The sequence below is a fragment of the Leuresthes tenuis genome, unplaced genomic scaffold, assembly GCF_036924035.1.
Source record: "Leuresthes tenuis unplaced genomic scaffold, fLeuTen1.0.hap1 SCAF_13, whole genome shotgun sequence".
In the NCBI taxonomy this organism is placed as follows: Eukaryota; Metazoa; Chordata; class Actinopteri; order Atheriniformes; family Atherinopsidae; genus Leuresthes; species Leuresthes tenuis.
This window is the reverse complement of record NW_027325367.1, coordinates 9,397,956-9,415,528: the sequence shown is the minus strand read 5'-3', so window position 1 is coordinate 9,415,528 and position 17,573 is coordinate 9,397,956. Positions and strand designations below refer to the sequence as shown.

General features: G+C 40.7%; 1 protein-coding gene across 2 annotated transcripts; it reads left to right on the top strand.

Moving 5' to 3' along the window:
• Positions 1–343: 343 nt before the first annotated feature.
• Positions 344–17,034, top strand: apobb.1 (apolipoprotein Bb, tandem duplicate 1). 2 transcript variants are annotated; one of them, XM_072362944.1, is made up of 30 exons: positions 344–426; positions 1,398–1,613; positions 1,950–1,982; positions 2,115–2,227; positions 2,317–2,462; positions 2,577–2,724; positions 2,813–2,965; positions 3,100–3,224; positions 3,343–3,428; positions 3,587–4,031; positions 4,155–4,269; positions 4,769–4,915; positions 5,012–5,223; positions 5,313–5,508; positions 5,604–5,783; positions 5,897–6,100; positions 6,189–6,356; positions 6,449–6,654; positions 6,732–6,914; positions 7,003–7,133; positions 7,224–7,434; positions 7,526–7,698; positions 8,061–8,221; positions 8,299–8,411; positions 8,504–8,877; positions 9,071–15,100; positions 15,193–15,304; positions 15,407–15,430; positions 15,536–15,722; positions 15,808–17,034. In XM_072362944.1, exons 2-30 carry the CDS (start codon positions 1,559–1,561, stop codon positions 16,798–16,800), a joined length of 11,424 nt encoding a protein of 3,807 aa, XP_072219045.1. In that variant the 5' UTR covers positions 344–426; positions 1,398–1,558; the 3' UTR covers positions 16,801–17,034. The 2 variants fall into 2 exon arrangements, with proteins under 2 accessions (XP_072219045.1, XP_072219046.1); XM_072362945.1 differs by having other exon boundaries at positions 364–426; positions 1,449–1,613.
• The last annotated feature ends 539 nt before the right edge of the window (positions 17,035–17,573 follow it).

Sequence of the window (17,573 nt, the reverse complement as noted above, 5' to 3'; positions counted from 1 at the left end):
GTTTCACCTAAAACTTTAAAATGTTGCATTCAGAGACTTTGTTGTCTTGTCTGCACTAAACCTTTAAACAAACTAATGGGGATTTATTACAGCAGGCCATTACACAACATTCAGATGTTGACGTATAAAGAACTGCATACTCTTTTGAATTCTGCATAGAGAGGAAAAATATTCAATATAAAATCTAATAAAAGAGAAGCCATTCCAAGGCTATCACTGTTTATTCAGCATGTGTTGTCTCTGCCACAAAATCAACTGCAGCCCCAATTCAAACAGCAAATCAAACTCAGCATGGACCTTTGAATCTTTGTTGATCAAAGTTCAGTCTCCTAAACCCAAACAGTTTGGCAAATGTTTCCTCTGTCTTCATTTTGGACATTGGAAGCAGAACAACAAGCATCTAGCTCATATACCAGATGCTATACTGTGAGTATTATAATTATGATTATTCTTATTAGCAGCAGTCACTTGAAAAGAAAACTTAGAAAACTGAGTAAAATCTAAATGTGTTTTGTTTACTATTAACTAAGTACTTATATATGTTGTAAAAATGTTTGCCTTATTGATCCCAGATAGATAAAAGGAAGTTTTTTTCACTGATGCTGGTGCACCTCAGCATTTTTTAATAATTTGCACTTTCAGGAAATAAACCAGGAAATAAAATGACCAAACCAACAATAAAGGGCCAATCCAACTTTGTCTAACAGAAGAAATGCTGCTGTATGGTTCTGGTTTGTCTTTGGATCAATATTATCAACGAATAACGCAGCTGATAAGTTTATCTATTTTCCCCATCTCCAGTGGAGGGACTTTGTGTTGGGATCATGCTTTGATCACTCAGTGCTCACTAATGAGTGTCAATCAGTGACCTAATTCAAACTGCTGCTGTTGGCTTTATTGACTGAACTTCAATTTTTTCAGCAAAAATGTTAAGAATATCTTCTTCCTCCTTGTGAACTTTATCTAATCTATGTAATATTATATTTGTTCAATCTGAGAAATGATTCTCACCTGATTTTAAAGTCAAAACAATTTTTTTCATCTGACCCTTGGTCACATGAACATTGACAAATGATAATTGCAAATATGAATAGCTTATTAGCCAGCTAGAACTAGCCAAGATATAACCAGAAAGGGTCAAATAAATGTGTGCAATATAACTTTGCAAACAACCCTAATGGATATTTAGATGTGGGATAAATTCAGAAAAGACCAATAGGAGTAACTCTAAATGTTCTTAAAATGAAAATAAAAATCTCCATGCAAATTTAAGTAACAAAAAGGACAGCTGTAACCCAGTTAAAAGTGGAAATCCTCTCAGTACAATTTATCAGTTTTGCACGTAAGCTCGGATCTATAAGTATCTTTCTAAACCTTTTGCCTTTGTCCCTCCACAGAGGAGGGTGTCGTGGACTTTGAGCATTCAAAGCTCTGTCTGTGCCTCCCAGTTCGCTGACAGAGTCCAGCTGAGAGTATAAAACGCTCGAGCTCAGGCTGAGACATCAGTCTCGTCCGAGTACTCGCCAACCCCAAGGGAGAGAGCTTTAAGGAGCCCATCATGGGAGACTCAAAGCTCTGCTTTTTGCTGCTCCTCAGCACATCTGCCTTGGCTTGTAAGTAGTTCTTCCCATCTAGATTTTAAACATTTTAAACAAGTTTTATTCCTTTTTGTGTTTTTGTTTTACCAGTTGTAGTAAACTTCTGACAGCAATTCTTAAGTGTTCTAATGTGCCCTATGTTGTGTTTTTTTTTTTTTTACGTAGACCACCATTAGAATAAACTTTAGCATATATGAATTGGAAAATGAGGTGTTGCATACCTGTGTCTGGGTATATTTTAGTGCATTTTGTTTTAAACAATAAACATTCAACTGCATTATAATAAATATTCAACTGCATGTCATATCATATATCAGAAAATGACCTAATAATCTGATTCTTTTGGAACAGTTGCCCAAGAAGAAGAACATCCAACTTGCTTGCGTAAGTTGCCGTTTGCTGTGATCGTGCTTGGGTTAATAAGTTTGATTTGTATGTTCACATCCAGTCAATATTATTCTTTACAGGACTGATTTTTTTATATTGCATGCATATTTTTCCTTTTATCTAATCTAGTGGCCCAAAGATACAAGACCCTGCACAAATACGAATACCAGTATGAAGCTGAATCTCTGAATTCAATCAACGGAGCCTCACAGCTCAAAAATGGACCTAAGGCCTCCTGCAAGGTACAACAAATATATTTCACAATCAACCTGAGTCATCATATCATCCCATACCATTTCATGTGCAAACAAAACTTTACCTTCTTACTCAGGTTGAAATTGAAGTGCCACAGACATGTAGTTTCATTGTCCGCACCACCGGCTGCATGCTGAAGGAGGTGGTGGACATGGATGCAGAGGGCAACCCTGTGTTCAGTCCTGCTGCCAGCTCTGATGCCTTTGCTGCTGAAATGGAGAGGTACGGTACTCCATGAACATGGCACAACAATCAATAAAAGAATCAATAAATAAAAACCTCCCTGGAGAGTGTGTGCACTGAAAACTAATGCAAAGGTCATACAATTTCATTTAGATATCCTCTGAAGGTTGTGGTTGAAGGTGAGTACAATGTGAAACTGTACCCTGAGGATGGGGAGACAACAACTATCCTGAACTTCAAGAGGGGCATCATCTCTGCCTTGGCCGTGCCTCTGCTGGAGGAAGACAAGAACAAGAACATGGTACAGTGTTTTATCAGTAAAATGCTCCATATTAAGTCAACTTTAAATTTTTTTACAAAATAAATATGTTTATTTCTTCTTATTTTAGCCTACCATCCATGGCAAGTGCAAGACCTACTACAATGTCAATGCCAGAGAGGATATTGCAACTGACATCACCTTGAACAGAGATCTGTCCAGATGTGATAAATTTGTGCCAATGAGAGATCACAACAGCCCCCTGGCACTTATCACTGGCATGGTAAGACTAAGTGATGGTGTATGGTGGCTGCATGAAAAAGTTAATCATTATCTCTTCACGACGGCACTAACTTTAACTACCTTTCTTATGCTATGAATGCATTTCATATTCACAACATCGTTGTCTCTCTCCAGCACTACCCTCTTTCTAAGCTGATCAAAAGCTCTCAAACTTGCAACTACAAATTTGACAATGAGAAAAAGCACATGACCTCTGGATCCTGCACTGAGAATCACATCCTCATCCCATTCTCGCACAGGTAAGTCTAACCTTGTGCAAAACTCCATAGAGTGCTCTGTTACATAAGGGTACTGTACATACGAGCACTAACATTGTACAACCAGTTCAAGATTTTTCTTTTTTTGTCGCCGCTGCAGAGGAACCAATGGAGTTACCAATATTGGAAATCAGGAGCTGACTCTGATTGAGGTTTCTCCTCACAACGATAGAGTCTTTGACGGCAGTAAGTTTTTTGTTAAATCTTAATTAAAATTCATAAAAATAAGGTTTTGTCCATTTTCATCAAAATTTTTCACAGGAAACTGGGTTGTAGTTTACTGCTTTAGCACAGCTTCTAACAACAGCGGTGGCTCATCATAGTCTTGTTGTCTTTGATTCAAGGTGACAATGTCAAGGGTCTTCACATGGAGACTGTTGAGGACAAGAGTGCCGTCCAGGATAAAGATGCAGCTCTGAATCTCTTGAGAGAACTGGTCAGTCTTCCTGAGACCGAAGGTGAGAGGAGGGCCCACCTCTTCCAGACGCTTGTTTCCATGGTTCGGGGAATGAAAACTGAAACCCTGAACCCCGCCATTCCTGAGGCTGTCAGCATATCCAGCCTCCTGACCTACCAGGTTCTGGCCCAGTGTGGAACCCCTGAGTGCAGCAGTGCTATCATGCAAATCCTCAGGACCTTCGATACCACCTCCCTGGAGGTTGATGCGACTATTTATGCCTTGGGACTCATGTCCAACCCTTCTTCCCTCCTGATCCATGACATGCTTGAGATGGCCAAATACAAACACAGCAAGCCCATCATGTATGCTCTGAGCAATGTCGTGAAGAGGTAAATAAGTAATCAATCTTTAAGAAAAGCATTTCTCAACAACACTTCATCCAAGAGTGTTTCCACTTTGTGTAAAATAAGGTAAACAAGATTTCATTTGAATCGTTTCTCTCCCTTCAACAGGTTTTACAAAGCTGAAGGTAAACTGACTCCTGAGATTCTCTCAGTTGCTGACTTCATGGCTGCCGAGTTGGGCGACTGTACTGGAGAAAAGGACCAGACTTTCATGACGCTGAGGGTAGGCATCCCTCTTGTTGACTCAAAATGGAAATGAAAGCTATGAAATTGATTATTTTTGCCTCATGATGTAGACTCTGTGGTTGTGTATATATGTTTGTGTTGTGCAACACTTTATCCCCTCAAGCAATGGTAATTCCAAAAACTTTTCAGTATCAATTATTCTAAATAAATACATTTCAGAAAATTGGAGTAAATACAACAATTATTCTTTTTTAAGAAGGCATTTAGCCTAAAAGATAGTAATGATTATGACAATACAAATAAAACATTGAATAGATAAATGCATCTAAAGATCCAAAAATTTAGAAATGTAAAAGTTTTAGTGAACAAGTAAAAGGTTTTTCAGAAAACCCAAGAATTTTTGAAAGGCGTTTTTAAAAAATGCCTTTAAAGGATGTATACTTTACAGGCCAAACTTAAAATTGACCTATTATAAGGCATTTCTGAACATGGGTTATTGCTAATGAAAAAAATAAAATTCTCTCCTTTTATTATAGGTGATTGGAAACATGGCCCCAGCTGTGATTCATGCTAGTCCTGCACTCAGAAATGCTGTGATCCAGTGTGTGAAGCAACCCGCTGCCTCCCAGAATGTGCAGCAAGCTGCTATCCAAGTATACAGGCAGATCTCAGTCCCTCAGGAGGTTGGTCAAGCAGTTAGTCTAACAGATATTTGTTCTCAGTATTTCTACTGTCTGCTTCAGTTGATAGTTAATTTTATTTTACTTTTTTGGTCACAGGACAGAGAGGTTTTCATGCAGGTGCTGATGGACAAAGGTAACCCTGTGCAGGAGCGTATCGCTGCATACCTGGTACTTATGAAGGACCCCCAGCCGAGTGAGCTCATGCAGCTGACTAACGCTTTGCCCACTGAGGAGGACCAACAACTAAAGAGCTTCGTCATCTCCCACATCAACAACATTAGGTTGTCAACTGATCCTGAGACATCTGAGTAAGGGAAAAATAATGCAGCTTCATGATTTGTGGGTGCATTGACTTTGTCACCATCTGCATTTACAATATTTGTTTTCTTTCTCACAGACTGAGACAGAAGGTTCTCAATGCCCTGCAGGTTAATGACATTGGGTCCACTATCGAACCCATTAACTTTTCTCGCAACTACAAGCTCGGATCCTTGGAGGGCAACATGATCTTTGATGGTGCCAGCTACCTGCCCAAGGAGGTCATGCTTGACATGACTCTGAAGGCATTCGGCTTTGAGATTGACATGATGGAGGTAAACATTTAAAAATATCTAACCCCATATTAAGCTTGAAGACTTTTTGTTAGCATGTTAAGTTTTATTTGTGGAAATATTTGTGATCTTTGCAGATTGGCATGGAGGGCAAAGGTTTTGAGCCAACGGTTGATGCCCTGTTTGGAGAGAATGGATTCTTCCCTGACACTGCCCTGAAGACAATGTACTTTGTCTCTGACAACATGCCAGACACATTCAATGACATCCTGCAGAATATCATGCCTGCTCTGAAGAAGAACAGGATGAGGAGAGAGGTAGTCAGAGCGACCTGCTTTGCATGCATTAATCAAACTAAAATAATTTGTTATTGCCTGTTCATTTTCGCCATATTCAAGTATTATTCAAGATTGTATTAATTTGTACTCAGGCCTCCCAGAACCTGATGAAGGAGATCGGAAACAATCTCAGCAAACTGGTGGGGGAACTGAAGGCTGTAGAGTCACCAGAGGCAATGGTTTATCTGAGACTCCTGGGAAATGAGCTGGGATATCTGAGGACCAACGATATCGAGGAGATGACCTACTCTGCTGGCATGATGATTGACAGCATGTTAAAGATGTTCCCACATGAAGTAAGTTAGAAGTATTAAATACTCAAAATTAAGACAAGTCATTTATTTCGAAATGCCTTATTTATGTGCTTGATTTTCCACGTCACAGGTAGTAAAAGCCCTGCTAACAAACCCTGACACCACAATCTTTGCCCATTACATCTTCATGGACAACGAATTCTTTCTTCCGACTGTCACGGGTGTCCCTCTGAGGATTGCACTGTCTGGCACATTCACCCCTGGTTTCAAAGGCGGACTTAAGGTTGCTCGTGACATGGTAGCTATCCTTAAATGCATTTAAATGCCACCTGTGATTTTTTTTCACTGCATCAACACAGTTTTTAACCGATCTACCGTAATTCCACACAGAGCACAGTGACCTTCATGCCATCCGCTGGCATTGAGTTTGTCACTCAGGTTGGATCTCACTTCCCTGAATATGTCAACTCTGGGCTGGAGATGCACACCAACATTTTCCACGAGAGTGGAATCAGTGCCAAGATCTCTATGGGACGTGATCATGTTAAGTTGACCATTCCTGCTCCAACAAACCCTACCAAGCTCATCAAAATGACGTAAGTCCATATAAGTGACAATTTTCAGACATCATCTAAGAAAAAAAAATCTAATCTTTGCTATATTTGCAATTTAGAAACACCCTGGTGGCAGTGACTGGATCAGAAGTAAAGACAATCCCTTCAATGGTTATGGACAAAGTTGATGTTAACGAGTGCACCCCAGTCTTTGCTGGAATGAAATACTGCACTGCTCTGCAATACATCGATGCTTTCTCTCAAGAGACAGCCCCTTACTTCCCCTTCACAGGAGACAGCAAGTGAGTACAACTTCCTTAACAGCCAACAGACAATAAATATTTAAATTTAACTATCTAACTCAGAAATGCTGTCAAATTTTCTACATAGATTTGCTGTGGAGCTCCACCCTACCGGTGAAGTCACTGAGTATACAGCCACTGTTGCCTACGAGCTCCTCAAAGAGGGAGAAGAGGGTCGGCAGAAGGTTGACTCTCTGAAGTTCATTCTGAGGGCTGAGGGTAATGTCTAGAATTCACTTATTTTCCCATCTTTTTACTGGCTGTTTGGAGAGGCACCAAGGTTTAAACTATTCAAATTGGCAATAACAGGTGCGGAGCCAACTGAAGCCAGAGCAATCATGAAATACAACAGAAGGAAGAATGTGATCACAGCAGACATCCAGATCCCTGATTACGATGTGGAGGCTGGGCTAAGGCTGGGCATTGTTGATGGAAGAACCAAGGGCAAAGGAACTCACTCCATCTCTCTTGACTTCGTAAACAAGAACATCCCAGAGCTCTCCCTGGTTGGCCGTGCCAAGTAAGAAATCAGTCACGAACCCTCACAAAATAACATTGATATTATCCTTATGATCCACAGTTTGCTGACTAATTGAATGTACATCTTTCAGTCTGAAGGCCATGAAGGAAGGTATGCTGCAAGTCCAGCTTCTGGTGCCCTCAGTCAATGTTGATGCCACTGTCACAGCTAACATGAAAAATGATGAAGAACTGGAACTGGAACTTGAGAGTGAAATCAAAGTCATGGATGCCCTCTCTGAGCAGAAAATTGAAATTAAATATGGTAATGTAATTTTCAAGCTTATCTTTCTTATATTTATTAGTTCATTTAAATCTGAATAACATGCAAAACATAGAAGACATATGGGGATTTAAAAGACTCAAACCAATAAGATGGCAATAAAACCATTTAAATGAAATTCAGTATGAATAGGAAGCATGACAGAATGAAAATGTCTCTCGTATGTCCTTGCTATATTCTAGATTTATCATGCAAGGCACCTAGTTTCTTGTGAGACCTTGTCAAAGCTGTCATTTTGTTAAAGAGGAAATATCTGATAAGATTTTGTTTTCTTTTTTTGTATTGTTTAGTTATTTATTTTATTTCTATTATAATTTGTTTATTCTTTATCATTATTGTTGCAGACGCCACCAAGATTGAGGTTAAGGTCAAGTCTGATGTGAACACCAAGACAACCTCCCTGCCAAATGGTGAATTTATCGAGAAGTATGGCAATGAGATTCTTGACATGCAGGTGGGGCAGACCGACATGAAAGTCCGTCACATCTTCACGAAGTTTGTGGAGGTATATGTTTTTCCTCACTCATTCATATTTTCTTTGTAAAATTGGAACCAAACATAAAACACTACCTCTCTTTTCAGGCTGCAAACAATTACATGGAAAAGTATGGAGCTCAAGTGCTCCCGTACATGCAGAACTTCAGACTGCCCGATATACCTGAGATTTCCCTGCCAGAGAAACTCTTCATGAACACGTAAGTGTGAACACCTCCACCACGAATTTTAAAATGAGCAGATTTTTTTTCCCCAAAAAATGTTAATGTATTCATTTCTCTGTTTTAAACAGCGAGGCAAAGGCCGTGTACCAATTCAACAATGAGCGCTTCACAATTGTTATTCCTCTGCCTCTTGGAGGAAAGTCAACGGAGGAGCTTAACTTCCCACCAGCTTTGAGCACTCCTAGCGTGTCTCTACCCAAGTTTGGCCTTGAAATTGTCTCCATGGAGATCCCCATCCCAGAGCTTGTTGTTCCAGAGAGCTTCACTCTGTCTATTCCTCTCTTTGGCCAAGTCGATCTTTTAGCTATGATGACAAGTAACCTTTATGACATGGAGGCCTCACTGGCTGCCGGCAAAGATGTTGTGGAACCACCAAGTTACTCAGCTAAGTTTGATGTGAAAGGAACTTCCCCGATTGACATCCTCTCCATGGCAATTGAAGGTATTTCATAGTGATGATTTTTTAGAGATGTAGGATTTCGAGTATTATTACAATCGTTACCATGTTGATTTCTTATACTGAGCCATACAATATCAGTTGGGTATTTCTGTGTTATATTGCTTTTAAGGTTTTGCTGTAAAGTAGTCACTCTATGAAGTTATTTGACCTCAGTTATATTTTTTTTAACATTTAGGCTCTGGAATGGTGGCCACCACTGATTCCATCAAGGCCCAAATGAAAGGTTCTTTGACCCATAAGTTCATTGAAGCCACCATTAGTATTGACGAAGATGCAGTCATCTCAAATAAAGTCAATTTGAAATCAGTCAGCAAGATCGAAGCCACAAGTCCATTTGGTCTCGATATCAAACTAGAACACACAGGTATGGCTGGATTCAACACTGAAGAGATAACTGCTGACAACAACTTTGAGGGGATGTTCAAGGCCGGACCCATCTATGGCAAGACTGTGTCAGAACAGTCATTTATTATCTACCCATTCAGACCAGAAGCAAAGATTGACTCTCGTGTTCAGTTTGACTCCACAATTGGGAAGGCCGAGAACAAAATAGCAGCAACACTTGCCAATGGCGAATTGTCAGTTGCGTCTAACACCTTTGCCTTTGAAGACATCCTCACTCATGCAGCCGAACTTACCTTTAAAGATAATAAGCTGTCTATGAAATGTGATGCAAGTGCTCTTGCTCTTGGTATGAAGATTCGCAACCAGGCTGAAGCTGCTGTTGGTGCTGGTGAAGTCACAGTCAGGTTGGAGACAAATGGAGACCACTCTGAAAACCGTGTTTACTCTCTCCTGACTGCCTCTCTTAATGCTGATGGCCTGGATGTAAACTGTGATGCCAATGTGAAGCTTCTTGAGAATGAGGCAATGCACAAGACCAAACTTAAAATGAACAAGGACGGATTGATCACAAGTGGAACAACGACCCTCCAAAGCCCCCTCTCCTTGGAAAACACCTTCAGTGCTGGGCTTGATGCCACAAAGGGTACTCTATCCATTACGAATAAGGCTGCAATGCTTGACATGAAGGTTGATAATTCCAACACTCTGACCGTAACTCTCTCGAGCCTTGACTTCAGTTCAAAGGCTGAAGCTAGTGCAAGTGAGTATGCTTCTTACACTCACGATATCATCGTTGACCTAAAACCGTACACTGCTTCCGCAAATGTTAACAACCAGCTGAAACTTCTGGCTGCCAGCTTCATTAATGAGGCTCAGCTGCAGGCAGAGCTTTACAAGATGGACCTGACTGGAAGCCTGAAGGCCATGTATGGTGAGGAAGAGATCAAGCACACCTACCAGATCAATTATGCTGATTTGAGCGCTAACGCAAAGTGCAGCACCACCGGGAAACTCTTTGGCACTCACATGAGCCACAATACCGAACTCGAAGTTGTTGGCCTTGCTGCCAGGTTCAGCAATGATGCCCGCTTCAACTCCCAGCTGATGCGATTTGACCACACCGTTCGTTGCAGCATTGTTCCTTTTGATGTCAACCTTGATGCCATCTTCAATGCTGATGGAGACATAACCATGTACGGAAAGCACAGTGCCCAGCTCTATGGCAAGTTCCTCCTCAGAGCAAAGCCCCTGGCTTTTGCCAGCTCACATGAATGTAGAGCATCTGTAACCCAAAATCTTGACAATGACTTTTCGCTTGAGACAACTTATGACAACAAAATGGATACCATCCTGACACCTCAGGAGCAGAAGACCAGTTTTAAAATTAAGTCTAAAATCAATGAGCATGTCTTTAATCAGGACTTTGAACTTTACAACACTGCTGAGAGAACTGGAGTTGAGGTTTCTGGCACCATCCTCACAAACATCATCAACACAGCCTCCACAGAGAACCAGGAGTTCATCATCTCTGGCTTCCTCAAGTATGACAAGAGCACAGAGAGTCATGTGATTTCTTTCCCCCTGATTGATAATCTACCAGTCGTTTTGGAAAGCATTAAGGGATTTGTTGTGTATGTGGCAGAAGGACTGCAAAACTTTATCAACAACGAGGAGGTAAGGGCGAGACTTGAGTCTCTTCCCCAACATGTAAGCGACTTTGTTGCTCAAATGGATATTGAAGGCAAGACAAGTCAACTGAAACAGTATTTCACTGACTTTACCCAAAACTTTGTCATCTCCATGGATGATGTGGAGGCCTCTTTGGAAAATCTGCGTATTACTGTGAAGAAGCTTCTGGCTGATATCACTGTTTACGTCCAACAATTTGCTGGTATGATCAAGGACACTATTGTTAGCAACAACTTCCCCGAAAATATCATTCAGAAGGTCCAGGAAGTACTGAAAGCAATTGATGAGAAGTATGACATCAAGGCACAAATCTTGTATGTGATTGATACCATAAGAGAGATGATCCAAAAGATTGACCTGGAAAAACTGAAGGGTAGCAGCGTTGCATTCCTGCAAGACATTGATGACAAATACCAAATCAAAGCTACGCTTCAGGAGTTCATAGCTGATGTTAAAGATATTATTGAGACATACGACATGGCAGCTTTTGTTGCTGAACTAAAGAAATTCATTTTTTCCATCAACTTCAAAGCAATCATTGAAGATTTGGTTACTAATATTCCCACAGAGTTTCTCAGTGAAACAACAGATTACATTAAGGAAATGATCAAGGACCTTGACATCATTGGGGGAATCAACACATTCTATGCCAAGTTGAGAGAGTTGTTTGTACAACTTGAGGTTGACAATAAGATACAGGCTGTCTTGGAAAAAGCTGTGGAACTCATTAAACAGCTCAAGATTGAGGAAACCATCAAGGCTACTGTCAAACTGATAAAAGATGCAGACATTCTTACCAAATGTATGCAAATCTTCCAGGATGCTATCAACTACTTGAAAGCAACTGAGATTAGAGATGTCATTGGACAACTTAACGAACAAATTGACACTCTTGTGCAAAAGCTGAAGTCTCTGGATTACAATGAATTTGTTGATCAGACCAATCAAATTATCGCTGAGTACACAGTTTACGTGAACGAGATTATCAGAACACTTGAAGTTCCCCAGAAACTTGAGGCAACACGAGAATTTGTCAGCGTGGTCTTATCCTCTATTCGAGGCTTTGTGGAGCGTCTGAGAGAAATCAAAGTTGCAGAAGCTATTAAAACTGCACAGGATGTCTTTGAACAGCTTGTGTGTGATCCCCTTAAGAAGTTTGCAGAATACATAAAAGACAAAATCAATGATCTGGATTTCAAACCACAGTTTACCTCTTATGTTGATTTTGTGAGGACATCCTATGCAAAGACCATCACCACCATCACTAATTTGTTCAACAATATTGTTGAGATGGTTAAGAATGTGTTCCCTGATCAGAAAATCATTAGCGAGATTCAGCAGATCATTGATGGTCTCCTCGTTGAATTGAGGAAAGCTGAGCTCATTATGCCATCCTTCACCATTCCTCTTACGGATCTTGTTGTGCCTTCAATGAAGTTTAACATGGATGCACTGGAACAGTTTGAAATCCCAACTCAGTTTGACATTCCTGAGTTCACCATCATGGGCGTCTACACTGTGAAAGCAACCACAATTTCCTGTGATGACATCAAGCAGAAAATCAATGAATTCATTGATTTCATTGTAAACTTTAAGATTGAATCGCTTGATGTAGATGCTTTCTTTGGAGACCTGACTTTGAACTACCTCCCTACACTGCCTGAAATCACATTGCCAGAAATCACTCTTCCTGAGATTGCTTTCCCAACCATCCCAAAAGTTCCTGTGGAAAAGCTTGTTACATCTCTTCAGGTGCCTGAGTTTAAGCTGCCAACCATTCCAAATGAGATTGCGGTGCCATGCTTTGGCAAACTCTATGGTGAGATCAAATTCCAAACTCCCATCTATACCATCAAAACATCTGCTGAGTTCAAGAACTCCACTGAGAATAAAATGACACCTCTGTTCACTGGAGCTTTTACTTCACAGGGCACATCTCCAAGTTTAGAAATACTCAATTACAAACTTGACACCAGTACTCGTATTGCAGTCCCAAAAATGAAGCGTGTTGTCCTTGCAGAGACTATCAAGCTTAACCATGTTGCTGTTGGAGTTGAACATCAGGCATCAGTCAGTCTCTATGGCCAATCAGCTCAGGCCCAAACAAGGACTACTGTTAAGGTTACCACTGCACCTTACACTGCTGAATTTATTAACACAGCCTCTATTGGTGTGGAAGCGGGAATGACTGCCACTGCTGATACATCTTACTCTCATGTAGTGGACATTCCAATTGCCGATGTCAAAAGCGAGGTTACAATAAGCCATAAATCAGTTGTACGCCAACAGGGCTTCACCCTCACTCTAACAGTTGACAATACAGGCAAAGGAAATTTGAATGCCCACAACGGCAACCATGAAAGTAAGCTTGAGTTGTCATTAACTCCAAGTGTTGTCAGTCTATCTTTCACTGGTGACACAGACTCTTCCATCTTAAAGTTGAAACAACTCATTACAGCTGAAATTGGCACCCTTAGCTACTATAAATTCAATATCCGCAATGAAGCAGAGGCTCCACTCATCAAGAACAGTCTCATTGTTATATATGGACATGCCTGCCGTCAGGATATGAAGATTGAGCTGAAAGTAAACCATGACACAGAACTACATGGTGCAGACAGTGGCAAAATCTCCAACGCATTCAACTTCGTTATCAGTACTATTGAGTTTCTTATTGAATTTGAAAATAAAGGAAATGCTAAGGTCAACCTTTTTAATTTGCTGACTGCTAAGATAGACCTGCAGAATGATTACTTGGTCAACTTCAACCGTGATATCCAAAAGATTAACACAGTCTTCCTGACTCGCCTCAATCAGTACAAAATGTTCACCAACTTCACTCTTGACAACAATGGAAATGAAGCTGCCATCTATGTTGACATGGATGGTGAAGCCAATCTGGACTTCCTTAGAAACCCCATCAGCATTCCTGAGATTGACCTGCCTTTTGTTGACTTCCACACTCCAGCTATCAGTGATCTGAACCTGTATGAGCAGACTGGACTGCAAAACATTTTGACCACAACTGAGCAGACAGTTAATGTGGATGCCCAGATTGTTTACCAGAAAGGCAAGGCTGCCCCACTTGTTGAAATGATGGGTCTGACTCTCATTCCCTCTATGGGTAACCTGATCACAGAGCTGTCTTTCAAGTCTGCCATCATTAATCTGAACGCCAATGCTGGACTGTTTGCTGAGGATGATCTTGTGTTCCGTCTGAGTGCCACCACTGCCTCTGTGTTTGAGGGTCTGGTCGCCAAACTCGATGGCACCACCAGTCTGACCACCAAGAGAGGAATCAAGTTGGCCAACTCCATGTCTCTTGAAAATCGCCACATTGAAGGAAATCATGACAGCACCGTCAGCATGAGCACTGAGACTTTTGAATCTGCTGTCTCTATGGTAACAGCTGCAAGGATTACCCTCCCTATACTCAACCTGGAAGCACAGCAAAATCTGGTTGCAGACACCAAGTCCAAAGCAAATGCTTTATCCACCTTGAAGATGAAGGGTAATTTCAACATCCCTCTGATCAATGCAGTTGGAAAAGCAGAGACAGAGCACAGCCTGAAGGTCGAAGGAACCTTTGAGTATGTTTCAATGGAGTCATTAATTAAGTCAAACATTGATGGCACAGTGTTTGAAAACTATCTAGTTTTGGGAGTCCTGGATAATGAGGCAAATCTATTCCTGAAAAAAGATGAACTTCGCTCTACTTTCAAGGTTAATGCTGATACCAAAGTTAACCATGGCACAGCCAAGGTCATTGGCATGGATGTAAACACCAACCTGGCGATTGAAGCTTCCATGAGCCGTTTGTATGCAGAGCTTAAGCATGCTTGTAACAACGAGGCAAACCTATTCAACTTCAACACCAATGGGAAACATAACGCCCAGGCTACAATTGACTTTACACCAATCTCCTCATTGTTAGCTGACATTGAGATTGATATGAATCAGCCAAGCAGTCTTGGTGATTTCACTATCTACGAGAAGACTGTTGCTGAAGTGACAATTTCCAAGCAGATGATCTCTATTAAGGCCAAGCTTGTTAGCCCACTGTACACAACGAACATGGAAGCTGAAGTGGACGGCAATGCTCCTGTCTTCAAGGTTACATTTAAGTCATCTGCCTCCTCTGCCATCATGGTCTTGGAATATGACATCAATGGTGAGTTAAGAAAAAAAATCATTGAACATAACAATTACCCTCTCACATTGCAAGACCAGTACAAATCTAATAATTTGTTTCTCATCCATTAGCGTCTACGACTGCAAACTTTGACAATGACCTTCTGAACTTGGTTAGCAAGCTTGTCTTCACACATACTGACCTTGCCATGGAGGTTAACCATGTCATTGCTCAAGCTTTGAGGTAATGTCATCTGTGTGTTTAGCCATATTTGTTATTTCACAAGTTATTTCCAGTAAGTTTCAAAGTTTGAAGTTATTAACTGCTTTTTGTCTCATGTTTTAGGAGAAAACGCCAAGCTGATGAAAGGTAAATATTCACTATTTTTGCACACATTCATATGTCCTTGGCATTAAGTAACAGGTTAAAAAGTAATTCTGATTTTTCATTTGAAATGCTCTCTTTTTCATCTAGTGTCTCTCGCCATACACTGAACATGGACATCACCAGCCCTACATTTGCTGATTTGAACCTCCGATATGCTGCACACAGAGATGCCATCAGTGCCTCAGTTTCTACTCCAACTGGAGGCTTCCTTGGCCTCCAGGTCAGTGGCAGAGTCCCATCTCAGATGAATGCCAGAGTCTATGGCCGTTTCCCTGTGAGTATGAATAACCTTTTGACATAGTGGAAAATTAAAGCCTGAAATCAAGATATGGCTAAAATGATATTTTTCCTTCATCTAGTCTGCCCCAGAGGCTGATGTTGACGTCTTGATTATCAGATCTTATAAGAAATCTGATAAGACAAACCTGCAGATTGTCTACAACATGGAGGCATCTGAGGCCATTCTCAGTGAGCTGAAGGCAAAACTCCCCTCCATCATCTCTACAGTCAGAGCATTTGCTGACAAGTACGACATCACAGGGAGTGTGGAGATGCTGAAGGACTCTGTCAGTAACCGAATCAGTGAAGCTTATAATGTTGCAATCAACTATGATGTTCAAATGAGCCAGCTTTCAATTTTCTTTAGGAACACTGTTGTCCAGTATCAGAAAACTCTCCAGAGTTTCCTTGATGCTGTCATTAAGGTCTTAAGAGAGACCCGCTTCAAAGTGCCTGGGTCTGATGAGCTGACCACTCTCCCTGAACTCCTAAACAAACTGACCAGCAGCATTGCTAATATGCTAGATGTAACAATCCAGATTGTCCATGATAATGTGGGAGAGTATTACAACTATTTTGTTGAAAATATAAGCAATATCAAAATACAAATGCCAGTTGGTGACGCTTTTACTGGAGGCCAGGTCATCGATCAGGTCAAAACAGCTGTCAGAAAGATCTCTGATGAAGTTGTGGACTTTGTCAAAAATATGGAGAATCTTGATACAATGCTAGAAAAGATAGGTGAGACCCTGAAGGTTGTTGTTGAGAAAACTCAGGAATTTGTTGACTCTATCAATTCTAATTATTTAGATGCAGTGTTCATCAATATCAATGGGTTCTATCGTGAAGTTGTCACTGCCATTAAGTACATAGTCGACCAGATCCCTGCTTTCAATATGGAGGAGTTCAACAGAGTGTGTGAGTCCATTATGGACATGATCATTCAGGTGGTAGACCAGATTGGTAATGCAGTTAATAGTTATCTACAGGAGACTTCAGAGGATGTACAAGCCTACACGAAGGTTGTTGATGGAAAGCTTGAGCTCAACCTTCCATTTCACTTCCAGTATTAAGTAGGACTCACAGACTGAAGGCTAAGTCTGCATGAGACACTACTATCTCTTCAGGAGACTTGCTTGGAAAAACTATGGACAATTTAAGAATATTTATAACAATGTGTTTCATAGAAACACCTGTTCTATGATTGTAATTGTCGTGGTGTGCTCTGTACAATGACCATGTAATAGTACATGATAGTCATCTTACAACCAAGAGTGAGAAGCGAAAATAAAAGCTATTGAAAACAATCTTTATGTGTCGGCTTTACTGCTTACATAATATGTACCCAATAACTAGATGTGACATTTATACCATTGCAATATACTGTGCTCAATCAGAATGTGACAAAATGCCTCTGCCTCCCCCTTTTTATCAAAGGAGTTTTGGACCTCAACTTTTTTGCAGACTCTAACATGTAGAAGGTGTATTAATGAGCATGCTCACTGTAAAGCTAATTCATTGCCGATTAAATATTTTCAGGAGAATACACACAAAAGGTTTTGGATTGTCAGAGGACAAGCTGTTGCACCCAGACTGGCAAAATATGCAATTTCAGGTTATTATCACATTTAGCTCTGTTTACCTGTTGGAAACGAACTTCACCAGCTTTCTAACAAATAAATCAAAAACCTGTAACAGGCTGTCACAAACACCTGACTTCTCATCCCTTGACAGAGGCATGTAAGCTAAAGGTGCTAACTCAGCAATCATCAGGAGAGGATGCTGTGAAGAAAAATAATAATAACTCACCCACAAGGAGGCAGTAATATCAGGGTCATAGTTGGAA